Source organism: Colias croceus, chromosome 17 (assembly GCF_905220415.1).
Source record: "Colias croceus chromosome 17, ilColCroc2.1".
NCBI classification, from domain to species: Eukaryota; Metazoa; Arthropoda; class Insecta; order Lepidoptera; family Pieridae; genus Colias; species Colias croceus.
In genome coordinates this window covers 3,836,644-3,856,933 of record NC_059553.1, presented here as the reverse complement: position 1 = coordinate 3,856,933, position 20,290 = coordinate 3,836,644, and the positions used below count along the sequence as shown (strand labels likewise).

Below are 20,290 nucleotides of genomic sequence, written 5' to 3'. Positions count from 1 at the left end.
AAACGTCGCGAGCCGCGTACGTGTGTAACTCAGCATAGCAATAAAGCATATAATATTAGCAGCCTAGTTTTTATTATCAGCAGCAGCACATCCTCAGGTGTAAGAACCCTACATCTTTATGGTCCTTCGAGCTTAACCGTAAGCAGGACCCATTCGCGTGTGTTAAAGCGTAACTCGTGTAGTGGGAACTGCCACGTAAGTTCCAGCAGCAGCGGTGAGTCCACAGCTTTTTACTTATACTATCTATCGAAGTGAAGTAGCATTTTCATCATGGAAGATCTAGTAGCTAGCCAAAACATGATCATCGAAGCGATAGAAAAGCTCCAAATCAATTTTAAGAAAGACGGTGTCGAACGCAAGACCCCGGCTCATATTAATAAGCGATTAAGTGTGTTAGATTCTTACTGGCAAGAATTTCAATGCAATCATATTAAAATATGTGAATATGACGATAAATCACATGAATATTTTAGCAACAATATTTATAAGCGAACGGCCGATTTTTATTATGAAACGCGTTCTTACATAATGCGGCACTTGCCAGCGGAGAGCAAGGAAAGCGCTATACCTGCAACACCTGGCTTAATGTCTCAGCCGGGAACAAGTAAGCAGCAACAGGATTTAAATCCTCAGCCATCATTTAAATCGCAAGGTACATCGAGCAAACTTGATGAATTATTCCATAAACAAGCAATTAACTTTAAGGCTTTTAAAAGAACTGTAACAAGTATCGATGTTGAAAAAATATGCACTAAGTGGAAATTCGAGGATGCCCTGCAACAGTTAAATTCCCGATGGAGCGTTATTGACTCCCTTCATTGGGAAATCGACAGCATTCTGGACGGGGAAGACGTTGAATACGAGAATTCTTTCACTCGCCACGAAAGCATTTTCAACAACCTCAAAGAAGCGATAAACACAAAGCTCTGGTCAGTCTCTAACAGAGAAAATATCACACCGAAGGTTGACATTCCGATTTTCAATGGAAACTATCAGCAATGGGTATCTTTTAAAAATTTATTCAACGAAGCAGTACATCTAAATCCATCCTTATCGAATGCCCAAAAAATGCAGTATCTGAAAAGTAAGATCAAAGGCGAGGCAGAACGCCTCATACAGCATTTATCTATAAGCTCACAAAATTATACATCCTGTTGGGAAATATTAAATCACAGATACGAGAATAAAAAGCTTATTTTTACATCTCACATAAATGTAATTTTAGGCCTACCCAACATGCAGCAGCAATCGCTCGGACAAATAAAAAACATGCACGATGCCACAAAGGAGTGCCTGAATGCCATTAAGAACCTTGGTGTTGATACAAGCACGTGGGACCCGATGATCGTTCATATCTTAGCGCTCAAATTAGATACCGACAGTCATAACGATTACATCGAGTCATTGAAAAATCCTAGAGAGCTACCAACACTTCAAGAATTTCTAAGTTTCCTCGAGATGAAATTTACTGCATTAGAATCATCTAAGCGCAAGCAAGAGCCACCTAAAACATTCCAGCACCCTCAAAAACCAACACCAGCAGCATATCCTAAAGCATTCCAGAAATCACATTTATTTAAATCATTCGCTAGCAACTATAATAATTCATCGCAAAACGGAAAAGGTGTCAATTTCACAACACAAAATTGTCCAATATGCAACAATAATCATGCAATAATATATTGCAATAAATTCGCGGAATCTCAACCTAAACTGCAATTACAAACAATTACGAGGTTACAGCTATGTCAAAACTGCCTATATAATCATAATGGTAATAAGTGTTTTTCCACTAAAAGATGCCGAGTATGCAATGAGAACCATCATACTTTGGTTCATGAAGCGTTCGCACAGAGGACATCCCAAAGTACAGCTAGCACAGCAAGCCCCGAAAATCAACTGAAAAATAGCTCCCACGTGTCCCTGGATGATACACAGGAAATTTTATTAGCAACAGCTCAAGTTACCGTTCAAGCCGCAGATGGTTCGTCATTAGTCATGCGTGCTCTCATAGATCAAGGATCACAGACTTCCCTTATAACCGAAAATGCAGCTCAGAGACTCGGTCTGCCGCGTCAGCATTGTAAGGGAGTGATTTTAGGTTTAGGAGCGAAAGAGAACACGTGTAAAGGCTTTCTGAACATAAAAATATCTTCACAATATAGCGATTATTCATTAAATACAGGAGTTTTTATAATGAATCATGCGGTGAACAATCTACCAAACAAATCGTTCAACAAACCAGCGTGGTCATTTATTAACGACATACAGCTAGCCGATCCAGAGTTTTATCGACGCCGACCAGTCGACTTATTGTTAGGTGCCGATGTCTATTCATCTATTATCATGGAGGGAATTATTAAGCAAAGCGAATCTATTCCTGTAGCGCAGCAAACACGCCTTGGGTGGATTTTATGCGGCAACGTAAAGTCGTTCCATTGTAACGTTGTAATGGTCGACGTGGATAGCCTTCAAAAATTTTGGTCAATCGAAGACATTAACGAAAACATAGATATATCACAAGAGGATTATCAATGTATTCAGCAATATCAATCAACAACAACCCGTCAATCAGATGGAAAATACGTTGTCCGTCTCCCTTTACATCCAGACGCAGACGAAAAGCTAGGTTTATCGAAAACAAAAGCATGCGCGCAATTTTATCAATTAGAACGAAAGCTACAAAAAGACGACAATTTATTTAATAAATATAAATCATTCATAAACGAATACAAAGAATTGGGTCACATGCACTTAACAATAGCGCGTAACATGAAACCTGCCTACTACATGCCGCACCACGGTGTACATCGAGCCGATTCGAGTACTACGTCATTACGAGTTGTGTTTAATGCATCCAAAAAAACATCGACGGGTGTAAGCCTTAATGACGTCATGTATGGAGGTCCGAATTTACAGCAGGATATCTTATTATTAATTTTAAATTGGAGACAATATCCTTACGCATTTATAGCAGATATCGAAAAAATGTTTCGACAGATTTTAATTGCAAAGCAAGATCAACGTTATCAGCAAATAGTTTGGCGTGAAAATCCGAATCAACCACTCAGGGAATATACTTTGTCAACTGTTACGTATGGTACAAAAGCAGCGCCCTTTTTAGCAATGATGACGCTCAAGCAGTTAGCCAAGGACGAATGCAACCGTTACCCGATAGCAGCGAGGGTGTTAGAAGAACAATTTTACATGGATGATCTTCTTAGCGGTGCATTTGACATCATATCAGCGAAGCAATTGCAAAGAGATCTCATCGATTTACTCAAATCGGGAGGATTTAATCTCCGCAAATGGTCAGCGAATGAGTCATCATTATTAGAAGACGTTGATAAAGCAGAAAACCTAGCAAGCGATACGTACAATTTTAAGCATCAGGAATCAACGAAAGCACTCGGTCTTAGTTGGAATGCCCAAAAAGACAATTTTAAGTTTATATGCAAACTGAATCCGCTATCCGATTCAAGGCCTACGAAGCGTGAACTACTAGGAGAAATATCGAAGATATTCGATCCTCTTGGTTGGTTGGCACCAGCTGTAGTTCAACTAAAACTATTATTTCAAAGCGTATGGTTAACTAATTTAAATTGGGATGACGTCATACCGGACAAGATTAATCTTGAATGGCAAAAATTAAGAGCAGACATAGAAAATATTGGTAATATCGAAATCCCGAGATGGATTTGCAGCGAGAGAGACGACTGCATCGAATTACACGGTTTTTGTGATGCGTCGTTGAAGGCATATGCATGCGTAGTATATGCACGGATAGTGCGTAACGGTCAAACGCACATAACACTGTTAGCCGCTAAAACGAAACTTGTCCCCGTCAGCAAAACTAGCCCTTCGTCAAAGACCGACATATCGTTACCGAGACTAGAGTTAAGCGGTGCACTCTTGCTCTCAAAACTTATGATAAAGGTCAAGCAAAGTTTAAGCGATCGCGATGTAAAAATGTTTGCGTGGTGTGACTCAACAGCTGTACTTGGATGGCTACAGGGCGAGCCCAGCCGCTGGAAGCCTTTCGTCGCAAACCGAGTGATTAAAATAACAAAAACTTTACCACCACAGACTTGGCGTTATGTTAAGTCCAGCGATAATCCCGCAGATTGTGCTAGCCGTGGCATGAGCATCGCGCTTTTAGAAAAACATGACCTATGGTGGAAAGGGCCCACCTGGCTACTCAGTGATCTTAAACATCAGCAACAATTAACGTATGATACTAAATTAGAAGCAAAGAAAATATTATCAAATGTCGTTACAAAGAATAATAATATTTCAGCGAACTTTATTAGCGATTTTATTGATAAATATAGCAGTTTTACATATGCGTCACGAGTACTAGCATGGATATTGCGAATATCCTCGTCCGTAACAAAACAACATTATTTAACTACACAAGAGTTGCAAAATTCACAATTAAAAATTATAAAAGCTTTACAGTATTTAGAATTTAGTCAAGAAATAAATGATTTAAATAGCTTAGGTAGAGTAGATTCAAAGAGCAAGTTATTATGTCTTAATCCATTTCTAGACGAACAAGGTTTATTAAGAGTTGGAGGTCGTCTAAAAAACAGCAACATCTCATATAACATGAAACATCCCTACATAATACCACAGAGCAGTCATCTTACTAATTTATTAATTGATTTAGCACATAAGTCAACTTTCCACGGTGGAGCGAGGTTGACGAACTCTTGGCTACGTCAGCGATATTGGATACTCGGCGGAAACAGAGCAGTTAAGAAACGTTTATATAATTGTGTAATATGCAAGCGACATAGCCCGGTAAAACAACTACAAATAATGGGAGATTTACCGGGAGCTAGAACAAACCCTACAAGACCGTTTTATCACACGGGGGTTGACTTCACAGGACATGTAGACGTGAAATCAAGCAAGGGTCGCGGTATTAAAACAAGCAAAGGATATGTGGCTGTATTTATCTGTATGGTCACAAAAGCGATTCACTTAGAGTTAGTATCAGACTTATCATCATCTACTTTTTTAGCAGCGTTACGTAGGTTAGCAGCAAGAAGAGGAACTCCTCGTCACCTATACAGTGACAACGGAACTAATTTCGTAGGAGCCAGCAAAATTTTAGCGAATGAATTTATTGACCAGCAATCTATTTTAACGGAGGATTTTTTCACGGAAATTAGTGAGATGCAAATTGAGTGGCACTTCAATGCACCTTCCTGGCCTAGCGCGGGAGGACTTTGGGAAGCAGCGGTTAAAAGCCTAAAATATCATCTACGTAGAGTCCTAGGCGATCAAAAGCTTACGTACGAAGAGTTCGCCACTCTACTTTATCAGCTAGAAGCCTGTCTAAATTCGAGACCCCTATCTCCTCTATCTGAAGATCCTGATGACTTAGCATATCTCACACCTTCCCACTTTTTAGCGAGCGGTCCAATGGAGAATGCCCATGAAAGTATGGACCACAGTATAGTGTTGCGTCAATGCCGGAGTGGTTTTGGAGGGTTCTTCGATATTCAAAAGATTTTTACCAATTGATTTTTTTGTGATAAAAATAGGGGTTTTCAAGATATTGAGAAAAATGTGAAATAACCTCAAAACTTAAATAACCCCGATTTAGTTAGGTTTATCTGTTATTTAGGTAGTATTTTATCGCCCGAAGATTATTTTTCGTTTCAACATATTTAATCTATACGTAGAGCTTATGCTTTCAGACAAAGTCTACCTGTTCATCGTCTAGTGTAGGTAGGCACCAGAAATCTTCCGGGACGGATTTCAAGAAAACCTAAATATATATTTAAAAAATGCCAATAGAGTTTTTATTCGGTTTACATGTTGTTGTTGTTGTTTGAATCATTTTTTCACTACATATTCGAAGAAAGATAAAAATAAGAAATAACTGGTTACCTAACAAGCTATATGTCATAATAATATTTTTTTTATATATATTTCTATTATTTTACTTCACTATCTATGTTAAAACAACCTACAGTGTATAAACAATACCTTAAAAAGTGATTTTATGTTAAATGATTTTTTTGTAATTCAATATAAACAATAATTGACATTAATACATTTAGCTATTTACCATAGTAAATGTCATAATAGTTACCGCTTGGTTACCGTGGTAACCGGTAATGGATACTAAATCTATGGTAACGGATCTAAACAATAATTACATGTCTTATTAGATTTTACAAAACATTCTCTGATCAAAATATAATATTTTCCGATAGTAAGAAGGCCTCTAAATTGCCGAGATTTTTTTTAAAAGTATTGTTATCTTGATACATGAGAAATTCCTGTACCAAAAATGTGATCGGTAATGGACACTAAATCTATAATAACGGATCTAAACAATTACATGTCTTATTAGATTTTACAAAACATTCCCTGTTCAAAATATATTTTCCGATGGTAAGAAGGCCTCTAAATTGCCGAGATTTTTTTAATAGTATTGTTGTCTTGATGCATGAGAAAAACCAGTACCAAAAATGGGCATTCTCCTTTAACAATCATAGAAACCGAGAGAGATGAGAGAACGAGGTGGCAATTGACGCAAAAAATATTTAGTGATATTTGGAAACGGTGGCGAGCTGAATATTTAACGTCATTATCAGCCAGAAGCAAGTGGAAAACATCAAAGCCTAACATCAAGTTGAACGACATCGTGATCATACATGACGCTCTTCTACCTCCAGGAAAATGGGCGTTGGGTCGTGTGATTGAATTACACCCTGGATCGGACGGCTACGTCAGAGTCGTAAGCGTAAAAACTAAGACGGGCATTATCAAGCGACCGATAATTAAATTATCTATTCTCCCTGTTAACACGGAAGAAACAAATCAGCAAAATCATACCAGCAGCTCATCACCAGCAAGCACCCCGAAAAAAGCGCATTCCAATTAAAACATTCATATACACTTATTATCTATCGTTCATGTTAACATTATTCATTTTAATGCTCACGTCAGCTACAAGCATAATACATAGTAACAACTTCAATATAACAAGAATAAACGTCGACAAACATTTTATATTCTTCAATAAATTAACATAGTTGAAGATGGATAGAAATTAATTAACTACTCCAATAAGCAACCAAATTTATTAATAAATAATTAATTATATCAATCATCTGGAAATCATCAGCTGTATGAAACTTTAAAAAGTAATATCCATTGTAACATCGTATTATACAAATAAGCCACGATTCTAAGCAATTGAAGTTCCATGACCGCATGTTACTGAATCAGCATTTCGATTCAACGAGGCGCACGCGACCAGGCCTTATCAATGGTGTCAGGTATATTATTGCGAATACATTGTCGGAGATCAAAGCTAAAATATATTCATGATTAATTCACATAAACAGCACACTTACAAGATAAATATTGAGCCGGAGGTGTATGCACCCGAAATTCAACCGATTCAGCATTTTAAAAACACCGGTACCCATCAAATTTGGAGCTGGGTAAAAAGCTACAATGACTCCCAGCTCTCGGGAAGCTCATTCAGGGGATAGCAGCAGCTGCAGCGGGCCTGTGGTGTGCGTGGCGGCGGCGGCGGCGAGCGCCCTCCGCGGCGGTCGCGCCGCGCACCCGCGCGCAGCGTGCCATCAGTGACCCATGTGTTAGTTTTAGTGAAAAGTGTGTGAGTGTAACGTGAGTGAAACAAAAGCAGAGCAATGTGTGTGTGTAACAAAAAGCAGAGCAATGTGTGTGTGCATCATTCAGTGAATCACTTAATAAAAGAAACAATTTCCTATTTTAGAACAAGTGTAGCCTTAAGATCGATAGCATGATTGTCGGGCATCATTTGTTAATAGCTTTAAGAATATTGTTTTCACCTTGTAATAGGTTAGCTCATCGTCATTTCATAGCTTTCATTTCCATCTTGTTGCCCGGGAGCATGTACGGTGCAACCGTTCAAAGCGCATCATCATCATTTTTTGTATGCCACAGCATTTTCATTTTCATATAGCGTTAGTTCACATTAAAACGTCGCGAGCCGCGTACGTGTGTAACTCAGCATAGCAATAAAGCATATAATATTAGCAGCCTAGTTTTTATTATCAGCAGCAGCACATCCTCAGGTGTAAGAACCCTACAGAATCTGAAGGTACATATTCACACCGACTATCTTGTAAAGCAACAGAGTCATGTAATTTAGTATTATCATTAGGTCTATTTAGTTTATCACCGTGATCATTGATTCATTTGAATCTTTTGCATGCTTTCTATAGCGACGTTTCTTTGGAGTACTCTCCAAATTCAGATCTAGGCATGTATTTGTAACATTTGGGATAGTAATGTAACTAGCTACCTCAGGACCGGGGGTAACCAGTCCTGGGGGAATAGGATCCGGAGGATCGTTCATAGAACAATCAGACCGAACCTTACCTCACGAAATTTAACTTTTTACATACTATAAATTAAATATATACAAAAACTTACCTAAATAAACACTAACTATACACAATTAATAAAATATATACAATTATAAACAATATATACAAAACCAAACTCCACTGATCATATAAAAATTAATTATTTTAACAGCCAAGAAAAATTACACCCGCTTCATTCGAAGTTTCCCGCGCTTTTCGTTCACACACTTGTCAAACTCAAACTTATGACTTATGTCAATGTTAGTCGCTACTCGCTTGTCAAAAACACCAATTTGTGCAATTTTTTTTTTTTTTTTGTAAGGTGTTTCTCAATGTTAGCCAGAAGGGCTACTACATTTTAACGCGGACGCGGGGGTGAACTGAAGGTTCACCCTGGTAGCGACATGCACAAGGGCGTCCCCCCTTGACGGGGACCACGAACCTCGGCTTGAGCTGTCGCTTGAGTGGAGGAGGCCAGAAGGGCCCTAATCGGACGGAATTTGTGCAATGAGAAAAAAACGACGTGTGGCACTCGGGGACTGCCGAGGTAAAGCTATTGCATAGTATGCCCTCAAGCCACACCTCCGCCCGTCGGAGTGGGGAGCGTGAGGTTTTTCGTTACGGAATTTCTCGATTCAGTCCCCGCGCTCAAGGCCCGCGATAGAAGATATGCCACAGAGCTACCAGTGCAAACTTAGCACCCCATCTATGGAATTTTGGGTCGAAAATGACCTTGATCGTTAGGTCCCCGTTAGGTCCTTTAAGGTCCCACAATTTTTTCGTTAGGTCCCCTTTAGTTTTTTTTTAATAATTTTTTAAATTTTAGGTATAAAAAATGCAACTTTAGCACCCCATCCATAGAATTTTGGGTCAAAAATGACCTTAATCGATAGGTCTCCGTTAGGTCCTATAAGGTCCCACAATTTTTTCGTTAGGTCCCCTTTAGTTTTTTTTAATAATTTTTTTTTAATTTTCGGTATAAAAAAGTTACACTTTAGCACCCCATCCATAGCAAAATTGGCAAATTTTATCAAAATCGTATTCTTTACCGTTAGGTCCGTATAGGCTCATCATTGAAATTGTTGAATTATTTATTTTATTAAAATTATAAAATAATAAAAACCTGCGCATGCGCCTTAGAGCATTAAGGCATGCGCACATCATACATAAACAGCGCGAAATTTAAAATCGTATCGTTTCATTTATTAAATAAATCTATTGTTCTGAGAGTGCTTATTTATTAAAAACCTACTTTTCAACCTAGACTTAAAATAACTATTAGTGTATTAGTGTCAATCTATGGTGTATATATATTTTTTGTAGCGGCCACAGGGCCACACTATCTGGAATGTCATCGCGGCGTTTCTGCGTAGGGTCAATCATCATAATTATGGTAACTTAGGTTATAGTTGGAAATAAAGTTTTGATACTTTAATTTATTATTACGAGCTTTGTTTTTTTGAGAGATTAACAACCTCTTCATCTATATAATATTATATATATGTAATCTGGTACTGTTATCTGATACAGATAAAAAAAAGAACAGCTAGTGAAAGTAAGAAAAAACATAATAAAATACAATTAAATTTTGTTTAATCAATATAATCATATTAAATCTAAAAGCCGCGTTCAGCCGCGAATAAAGAATAAGAATCACTATCATTATCTCTGACATCATGAACTCTTCCATGTCTGCAGTTATTCCATCTTGTTTTTTTTTGTACTGCTCTTCAACATGAATAACATGGTTTGGTCAAAGAATAAATCTCGTCGAGATACTGATTTTGTGTCTTTAAACATTTTGAACGGACCAGATCGTTCAATTTTATATTGTTGCTTGAATAGTTTTTAACTTGATTACTGGTATCATCCATGCAAAATAATAATATTAAACAAATCATACCTACTTATAATAATGTGCAATGCAATCAAGATGAAAAGCATCAAAATATCAAGTCACACTTAACAATGCATTGAGATATTTCTCGTAAACACTCTTGTTTTTCCTTGAAAACTACATCTCTTTCAAATTGTTTCATTTTAAATTTATTAAACATAGTTTAAAGTTTTCGTCATGTTTTCAACTCAGTTTTCAAAAATATTTTTTTTAAATTTTTTTTTTAGAAATCACTAAAATCCTAAGCTAAAATCGCCAAATAAATTTTCGAAATAAAAAGCCAGTTTCATCTTTCGGACGTGACTAGTATAGATTTATTTATTGATTTAAATTTAATAAATGAAACGATACCAATTTAAATTTCGCATTGTTTATGTATGATGTGCGCATGCCTTAATGCTCTAAGGCGCATGCGCAGGTTTTTATTATTTTATAATTTTAATAAAATAAATAATTCAACAATTTCAATGATGAGCCTATACGGACCTAACGGTAAAGAATACGATTTTGATAAAATTTGCCAATTTTGCTATGGATGGGGTGCTAAAGTGTAACTTTTTTATACCTAAAATTAAAAAAAAAATTATTAAAAAAAAAACTAAAGGGGACCTAACGAAAAAATTGTGGGACCTTATAGGACCTAACGGAGACCTATCGATTAAGGTCATTTTTGACCCAAAATTCTATGGATGGGGTGCTAAAGTTGCATTTTTTTATACCTAAAATTTAAAAAATTATTAAAAAAAAAACTAAAGGGGACCTAACGAAAAAATTGTGGGACCTTAAAGGACCTAACGGGGACCTAACGATCAAGGTCATTTTCGACCCAAAATTCCATAGATGGGGTGCTAAGTTTGCACTGGTCACAGAGCTATGCAATAGCTTAAAAAAATGTTTTGCTACGTCGCATAATATTCTTATACAACAAGCATTTTTTTATATTAAATGAAGAATATATATAGGTCTACCAGAATCTGATGGCATATTTATATTTAAGAAATAAAAGATTTTCATGTGGCAACTTATTTGACAACTATCAAATTGGTTGTCAAATTATTTGTCTTTTTTGCAGTTGATAAATAATTTTTAGGATTTTGTCTAAAAAATCTTCGAAAATGTCGAAAAAGCCGCTGTGATCACAAGCAAGAGGTGTTGTTTATAATGTGTATAGAAAAATATTTGATGAAGAAGGGTCAAACACATCACAATTTTCAATTTAGAAGATTTTATTGGTAAATTGGACTTACCCGCTTTGATACTTTTGATTAAAAAATCTTATATGTAGGTAACTATAATATTGTTTGTTGATTGGAATATAATTTTATGAAAACTTATTACAGGAGTTTCCAATACGGCTATTCGTCAAGTCCAAGCTGTCCAAGTCAATTTTATAATGTGTGTATCTGTTAATACTTACGAAAATAAACATAGTTTTATTTTACTTTTATTTTATTTTATAAAAAATTATAAGCAGTAGTTTTCTATCGATATAACATCGATATTTTCACATGGCATAATGATAATGAACATACAAATATAGGTATGTGTAAATAATAATATGTATTACCTGTGTAAAAGTAATATGTATAATATACATGCAAGTATGTACCTACATAATATTAAGCGGATATCTCATTATTAAGTACAGTATTGTCCACTTATGTAATGTGACTAATGATATTGAGAACAAACTAAAAAATAAACAGTATCAAGATCGTTCAGTCCATTTTCCCTAGGGTTGCACACTCATAATTTTGATTTCCCTAATTGCCATCAGATTCTGGTTTACCTATACCAAATATTATCATGTTTCAACCATATCTTTAAAAATCGTATGTAATTAAGGCTGGACTAAGTTTATTTCCCTTTACTTGATATCCTTAAAAAAAAAAACAAAAACAAGACAGTCATCTGATCTGTCAACTGTCAATGTCAGTGCAACCATAACATACATTGTCAGAAAGTTGAATTGTCATCTGTATACGTAAAATAAAGAAATATCACAAGAAATATAAAAAAACCCAGTATCTAATATCGACGGAGTTGGGAGGACTTTATAATATACTGTTCTAAGGTATATGAAATGTGTTAAGAGCATTGTTTGTAGTGCAACGTGGTATTTAATTAATTTTGTTCTGTGATATATAAACACAAGGTAATGTGATTGCTTTCGTATGAAAATTGTGTTTGTTTTGTGCGTAACTCAAGTTGCGATTAATTTTCTGTTGCGTAGTTAAGTTTTGCGTAAATTAAAATAATTGGTATTCATAGATGAGTGAAGCAGAGCCCACTTTAGTCGACAAGTCGGAGAGTAGTTCCTTTGAAGATTTAGCTTCGGCGGCAGCTCATGAAATCGAAGAAGCTAAATTAGCAGAAGCGGCTGAAAGAGAAAAACAAAAGGGACCTGTTGAAAAGAGTGATGAATGGCAGGATCTTTTGGGTTCTGGAACCATCCTTAAAAAGGTACAAGTGTACATTTTTAAATTAATATGATCATCAATAATTCCTAAGGATTGAACAATGAAATGTCCTAATCTTAATAAATATAATGGAAGCTTTGATACTTTTTATTATAGAGAATAACATTATTTTTAGATTATAAAACAAGGTGATGAATCAGAAGATTTAAGGCCTCAAAGGAATGATATATGTACAATTAGTTATGAAGTTAAATTACGGGATGGTAACAAAGAAACAGTGGAAAAGAGGGACCAAGTTAAAATTTATCTGGGTGATAATGAGGTATGTTATTTTTAATTTTTAATACTTGTTAACATAATTTTTTAGCTACAAATATGTTAATTCTCTATGAACATCATAGAGGCCTTTCCTCAAGGTTAATACAATTGCAACACAAATTTTGTGGGTGTCCATGATGTGTACACATAACATTATTTATAGGAATTGTCTATGTGTGTGTTTATTGATTTTAAATCTCTCACCTGTTGAAAATATTTCGTTATTATGCTGAGTATTGCTATAGTTACAGTAATTGGCTTTAATTTTAGAGGATTGGATGTGTAATGATGACATTTTAATCTATATATTATGTAACTAGATTTATACTAAATATATACCTACTTTCTTTATTGCTTTTGTGTAAAACTTTTTGTTTATAAAATATTCAAATTATTATTAGCATATGCGAGTTTGACAGTTCCTATATGTATTGTTTGATTTGTTCTTGAAATTATACTTGAAAATGATGAATTTATAATCAAATTTTTTAGATCATATACTCTATTTGGGAATAAATTACTTCTTATGCATTTAGTACAGAAGTCTCACTTTACCAAGCATATTTTTTATAATAAGAACACTGGCTTCATATTGACATCAGAACTATAAATAGTAAAGAAAACAAACTCATTACAATGCAAAGCATTATCTTATCATAACATCTCAAGACGCTTATCTATGTAATATGCATGTTTATTCACACAATTTCAGGTACTTCAAGGGCTAGACTTGGCTTTAACCCTGATGTATAAAGGTGAAGTATGCCTCCTACAAATTGCGCCAAGGTTCGCATATGGGGAGACAGGATTAAATCCTGGAGACAGTTTGGGTGTGGTCGGAGAACTAGCTAGCCCGAAATATGAGGGACCCCCCATTGAGTCGGATACTTGTTTAGAAGTTAAATTAGAGCTGCATGATTGGACGGAGGAGCCTGATCATGATACGCTACCGATCGCTGAGAGAATGCAAATTGGGTTAGTATATTGATACTTTTATATTTTAAGTAAATTTTACAAGCTTGCATTTAAACTGTATTTTTAAATAAATTAGATTCTGTTTAGGCTGGTAATTTTTAAATCTTCTATTAGTTTTTCTAAGAAAAATAATGTTATTGACCTTGTAAGACTTAAAGGAAATAATTTATGCAGAATTGGTGTCATCCTTATTAATTTTAGTTTATATTATGCGATATGCAATTTAAAAAAAAGTAGCAGAAATAAGTTAAACTAATTTCCTTGAAATTATGTACTTATTTGTATACAGAAAAATTATGTCAAGGCTAAAGCTTTATCTATTTTGTACAAAACATGTGGGTTTGATAGTTTTATTATGTCAATTGGGGCCACTATTATAATATGTTGTATCAAAATAATTATTCATTCATATTATCATTCAGTAAAAATTCGCAACTAATTATGCAAGTCATTTATTTGAGATTATGGACTTTTTTGTGTTTGTGTATTATTTCCATCAATTAGGTTAATGTCTTATTATGTAATTATTACTGTTCTTAACTATTTTCTAATGTCCTAAGGAGAATTAAATAATTTGCCATGTGTACTTTTATGTGTACAAATCATTAGTTATCAAATATACACATTTAGATTATATATTTAGCGGTAGGATTATACATACAATGATAATTTTAACATAAATCAGCTTTCCACCCGCACTTTGTCTAAAACTTATCAAATTATAAACTAAACAATGCGTCGAAAATTACGCTATACAGGGTTACTTGTAAAACACCAGCAACCTCGCAGGACAAGATAGCTAACATCATAAGTAACAACATTTGTTCTGCGACTTTTGGTAATTTGTTAGATTTTATTTTCATACAAAAATAAATATTCATTTAATTTTCCGTTTGAATATTATAAACTCTATGCGCATTCCAAAATTTACGTAAACAAGAAGCGAACGGGAGGGGAAAGGGGGCGTCGCGTCGTCCTTTCGATAATGAATAGAACATAGACTTACAAATGTTAGGAGAGTACAATAAAAGCTTAAACAATCATTTAAAAATAATTTATTGCGTTATGCCAAAAGTCGTAGAACAAATGTTGTTACTTATGATGTTAGCTATCTTGTCCTGCGAGGTTGCCGGTGTTTTACAAATAACCCTGTATATTGGTGAAAAGAGATTGAAAAAAATGTTGTGTGGTTTTATGAAACCACGGTAAAAGTGAAACTTTTTTTCACACTATAGACATTTAACTAAAAATTATCGTATTTGTACGATAATTATCGTACGTTTCGTGCGTCACGCGACATGCGCTATACAGACCAAAAAGTTTGAGACGATGTAATAAAAGTTTCACTTTAATAGTGCACTATTCTTCGTTTATTTTTTGAGTTTATTGCAAATCAATAGACAGACGGGATGGAACACTTTGTTTTATAATATGTGATACTTCGAATCTATGTTCATAGCTTTCAATATAATACTCCTTATCTGGGTGTTATTAATCTATGAAGATAATGATAAATGTTGATAAACTCAGAACAATGACCCTGATTATGTATTATTAAATTAAAAAATCAATATGTATTTATTATGTGCTCTCTTTGTTTCATAATAATAATACGTAATGGTGTAACCACAGTTTTATTCAAGCTCCTAATCACCTTGCATGTAAAAGAGCAATTAGTATTTAGCGTTACATGATGTAAATTTAAATATAGATCTATACCAATAATAACTTTTTGTGGATGCATTTAGGCTAATCGTGTTAAGGTCTGCATAAAATAGATAGATCCATTTTCTGTTTATCGTTTTGTTTCATACTTCAGTTTCAAAATACATACTCGAAATTAGAAATTGGCGAGATAAGTTAATATTTGGTTTCATGAGTCTCATAAGTTATACATAAAAGTAACTATCTAGTCTCGTCGGGTTTAGGTACTGGATTGTTATATATGTACACTTTCATGAGAATCGGTCGGAGCCGTTTCGGAGGAATTTAACTTCAAACACCGCGATACGATCAGAGGAGGCTCTCCGCTGAAGTTACAGGGGCAACATGTTAATTGTTATACCTACATGTCTACATGTGTTGCCATTTTCGTTAATTCCGATACTTGGCCCTTCATCGTCATAACTTTTAACTTTTCACTTCTGACACGGGTGCTCGGCACACACTCTCTTTTTTCTATACTGGTATGCGCTACCGCCTTATAACAGTAATGAAAAAACATTTTGCCATATTGGTCTTTTTTAATCTCGTCAGAATCCGGCGGCGTTGCCGTGGCAACTGGTGGTACACGCGCGGGGAAGCTCAGCTAGCGGTACAATTGTACCGGCGTGCGTTGGACGTGCTAGATGAAAGCGAGGGTGGTATCACCGATCCCACGGCTAGTGGGGAACTTACACCGACTCCGGATGACCTCATGGCATTGCTGGAGGAACGGCTTCGGGTCCATAATAACATGGCAGCCGCGCAGTTGAAGGCCGGCGCGTATGAGGCCGCTTTGCAGGTACGTGGGACTTTGGGTATAATTCTTTTTTCATAGGTCTTTTTTAATTGTAGTGTTTAATATTAAAAGTAGTCGGATAACTAATAATTTTTGTTTGTTAATTTCTACGCAAAAGTATGACAGTTATCTGCTCGTAATCTAATATTCATTTTATTTTAAAAATGTAGCGGGATAAAAATACCATACCTACATGTCAACTAATAGTACAGCGTGCATTATAATTATATTTTATATTTAATTATGAAGTAGTGATTTCACGCTTCCCTAAAAACACTAAAACTTAAACACAACATTAAAATGTATACCGCGATGGGTCGCAACAGCTAGGCTCTCGCCGCAGCGCGTATTTACATACTACATATTGCAAATGCAGATGTTTCTTTGCTTTAATATAGCAATATTTTCCAACAATACCCGTAGGCCGTGACTCGCGTACTCATCTGCCAGCCGAACAACGCAAAGGCATTCTACCGCAAATCGCGTATCCTCACCGCAATGGGTCGGAACAGCGAGGCCCTCACCGCAGCGGAACCGCGCGACATAATATACTTACACTAGCTGGGCTCCGCGGTTTAACCCGCATTGCTCCGCTCCTGTTGGTCTTAGCGTGATGATATATAGCCTATAGCCTTCCTCAATAAATGGGCTATCTAACACCGAAAAATTTTTTCAAATCGGACCAGTAGTTCCTGAGATTAGCGCGATCAAACAAACAAACAAACTCATCAGCTTTATGATATTAGTATAGATACTACACATTACATATACAGACAAGAAATTCAAGCTATCTACTTACTAATACACGATCGTAACACACTCTAGGCCGTGACTCGCGTACTCACCTGCCAGCCGAACAACGCAAAGGCACTCTACCGCAAATCGCGCATCCTCACCGCAATGGGCCGCAACAGCGAAGCGCTGACCGCAGCGCGCGCCGCAGCGGCAGCGGCGCCGCGCGACGCAGCGGTGCGGCGCGAGCTGGCGGCGCGCGAGGGGCAGGCGCAGAGGGACCGCTCGGTGGAGCGCAGCCTCGCTAAACGCATGCTCGCTACGGGCGGTAAGCCGTCGCCGGACAAGCGGCCGTCGAGGGCACGGGTGAGTTTACTGGTGTGAAAGAGTGAATGATCGATAGTGTATGTGTAGAAGACATATAGCCATAGGTATTAACTGTTAGATTCAAGATTTTAGTTGAACTTTGGTTAGGTATTAGATTCAAGATTTTATCAGATCTTAGGATAAAGATGATATTTAGTGGGTTTGCTTTGAAGGAAGATTTAAAGCTCTTACCTTAGTTTCATTTATAAATTGATATTTAGAAGTTTTGTTTGAACCTTATATTCTTTGTGTTACAGTTTTCAATTTTTGATTTATGTGACTAGCAAAATTTACCTAAAAACGTTCAATACGGAACTAGTTTAACAAAAAAATATGATCTGAATACTCAACACAATAAATAAACAACAGATGCTAGTATGGAGCTCGCTGCTGCTCAGCATACTGATGGGCGTGGCCAGCGTGCTCGTGTACCGCTACAAGTACCAGGCGCAGTGACATCTCTGCCCTGTGAGTACTCTGTGCATGTTATGTTCCATTCGAATTATTTTTTTTATGTCAGAGCAAGCAAAGGAGCAATAAAAAAAATATAGTTTGAGTATGTACTCTGTCGTGTATTTAATGTAGATTATGTTGGATAAAAAACATGTATTTTGTCACGTACCTAATTTGTTAAATTCATATGACAAGAAGGTAATTTTTTAAAGATTGTATAAAAAATAAAAAATAGTATTTTCTATTGGTATTTCACAAAGTTAAGTGGTACAGAAACATAAGATATCGAATGCTGTTTACTGTAAGCCATAGGATAGGAGCTCTTTGAAAGCAATAAGTTTAGACGACAAAAACCGCTGGAATCTTAGTATTGCTGGATATTCAACAGTAATGGTAGGATTAGCTTCATAATTTGTAAATTTATTCTTATTCTTCTAATTATATTTTTCTCTCTTCCAGGCGACTGAGGCGTAACTTAATGAATGGGGGTGGCATGTAGCTGATTAAAATTCTTACTTCCACATTTTCATAAAGCTAAGCTTTGACATAGAAAGATCAAAACAAGAGATATCAGCATTAAAGAAGCTGGAGGCGTTGAAGATTGACAAAATATCAGTTTAATTATTTTATAGGAAAATAATAGTATATAAGCTGATTATTTTTTCTATTCATTCCTCTCTGATTTAGCAAATGGAATCGTTACAACGGGCTTTGTAACGATTTTTAGTTTATACATTTTAAACCACAAGATATATCAAAGTTTACATATTGTATGATATTCAAAGTTTTAGTTGTTAGCTAGTGCCAAAATCATAATATCGTAAAATAATATGTATTTATTAAATGTAAGTAAAAGAATTACCTTTCACATCGCTTAAGACGACCTATGTAAAGTCACTTCTGGTACATATTAATATTTAATATCATGTTAAATAGTAAATACGTAATACACTGTAAAAATATTTTTTGAAACTTTATAGTTTAAGGCTTAAACTTTGAACGCATTCCAAAATAAATGTACGATTTCATACTTGAATGTATTTTTTTATGGTGCTTTATTTTTTAACCGCATCAGGCACTTGTATTAGCATTTCCAGATAAATATAGTGGTATATTTTATAGTACGAATGTACGAACAAATTATTACTTAATCTGTGTTGGATTCTTTATAATTAGGTCACTCGACGAATTATTATTTGGATATTGGTTTGGTGTAGTTATAATATTAAATAGTGGTAAAATAGACCGGTGGTACTGAATAATTAAATTGTTGAAAATTATGTTTTGTTTTAATCAACCCCTCATATATCCTTATTACCTTTCATTCCTAAATTTTCACCAATTACAAGGTAACGTTAAATATGCCCGCAAACAACAAACAGTAGTTTGACACAATATTTTTCATAAAGCAAGTGCCATAATGCAAATTATTGAGAGCCACAGTTTAGAGCATATCTACAGTTTCTTGCCGGCTCTTATGTGTATAAACTGCTTTACGAAATAGTTCTACCTAAATATTGTTTCAAAAGGAAGTGGACTGTGTACCTACGTGTAAGTACAAACGAATAAACGTTTGAGTTTGAAGAGCAATATTGTGGTTCATAATGCCTAAGAGTGGTTGCAGACTAGCGTTTTATACGCTCGTATGTGCTCGATTTTGGAAGCGCATGTAGGCGCGCCGTATCCCGCACGTTAACGCGCTTCTAAGCTCGTACAACACACTGACACGAGACCACCGGTTCGAGCGATCACGGCGAAATATGCCAATTTACTTGAGTCCGGTTTTTTACGCTACGCTGGCTGAAGGGGCTAGGCGAGCGTCTCAAAAAACCGTCACAACACTTTTACAATATAGCAAGTGAATTAGAATTCCTTCACTTATTATATTTATCATTTCATTCCTTATAGAAGATTAGGAGCAGTAATTAGGTACTTTGATAGCGTCATTCTAGTTATATTGATTTAAATAAACATCACAATTCACAAGAAACATCTCTTATCTATACATATAATAAATCTGTAGAAGGGTCAATTCTGTACATTGAAAATATTGAAAAAATAAATACCAGGGTGTGTTACTGGATCGATACCAAACCCAAATATGTGATTAAAAAAATTTTTGTCTGTCTGTCTGTCTGTCTGTCTGTCTGTCTGTCTGTATGTGAAGGCATCACGTGAAAACCAACGGTTCGATTTCGATGAAACTTGGTATAATTATACCTTATTATCCTGGGCGTAAAATAGG

At 35.6% G+C, this 20,290-nt stretch overlaps 2 protein-coding genes across 4 annotated transcripts; both read left to right on the top strand.

The window, feature by feature from the left end:
* The first annotated feature begins 528 nt into the window (after positions 1–528).
* LOC123699282 lies at positions 529–6,904 on the top strand. The gene is made up of 2 exons (XM_045646207.1): positions 529–5,449; positions 6,516–6,904. The coding sequence occupies exons 1-2, from the start codon at positions 529–531 to the stop codon at positions 6,902–6,904; spliced, it is 5,310 nt and encodes a 1,769-aa protein (XP_045502163.1).
* A 5,316-nt stretch (positions 6,905–12,220) lies between these two features.
* Positions 12,221–19,325, top strand: LOC123698996 (peptidyl-prolyl cis-trans isomerase FKBP8). 3 transcript variants are annotated; one of them, XM_045645849.1, is made up of 8 exons: positions 12,221–12,355; positions 12,553–12,744; positions 12,877–13,023; positions 13,732–13,994; positions 16,251–16,497; positions 17,320–17,592; positions 17,962–18,060; positions 18,505–19,325. In XM_045645849.1, the coding sequence occupies exons 2-7, from the start codon at positions 12,553–12,555 to the stop codon at positions 18,046–18,048; spliced, it is 1,209 nt and encodes a 402-aa protein (XP_045501805.1). In that variant the 5' UTR covers positions 12,221–12,355; the 3' UTR covers positions 18,049–18,060; positions 18,505–19,325. The 3 variants fall into 3 exon arrangements, with proteins under 3 accessions (XP_045501805.1, XP_045501804.1, XP_045501806.1); XM_045645848.1 differs by having other exon boundaries at positions 12,224–12,436; XM_045645850.1 differs by lacking the exons at positions 17,320–17,592; positions 17,962–18,060; positions 18,505–19,325 and adding an exon at positions 16,918–17,070 and having other exon boundaries at positions 12,225–12,436.
* The last annotated feature ends 965 nt before the right edge of the window (positions 19,326–20,290 follow it).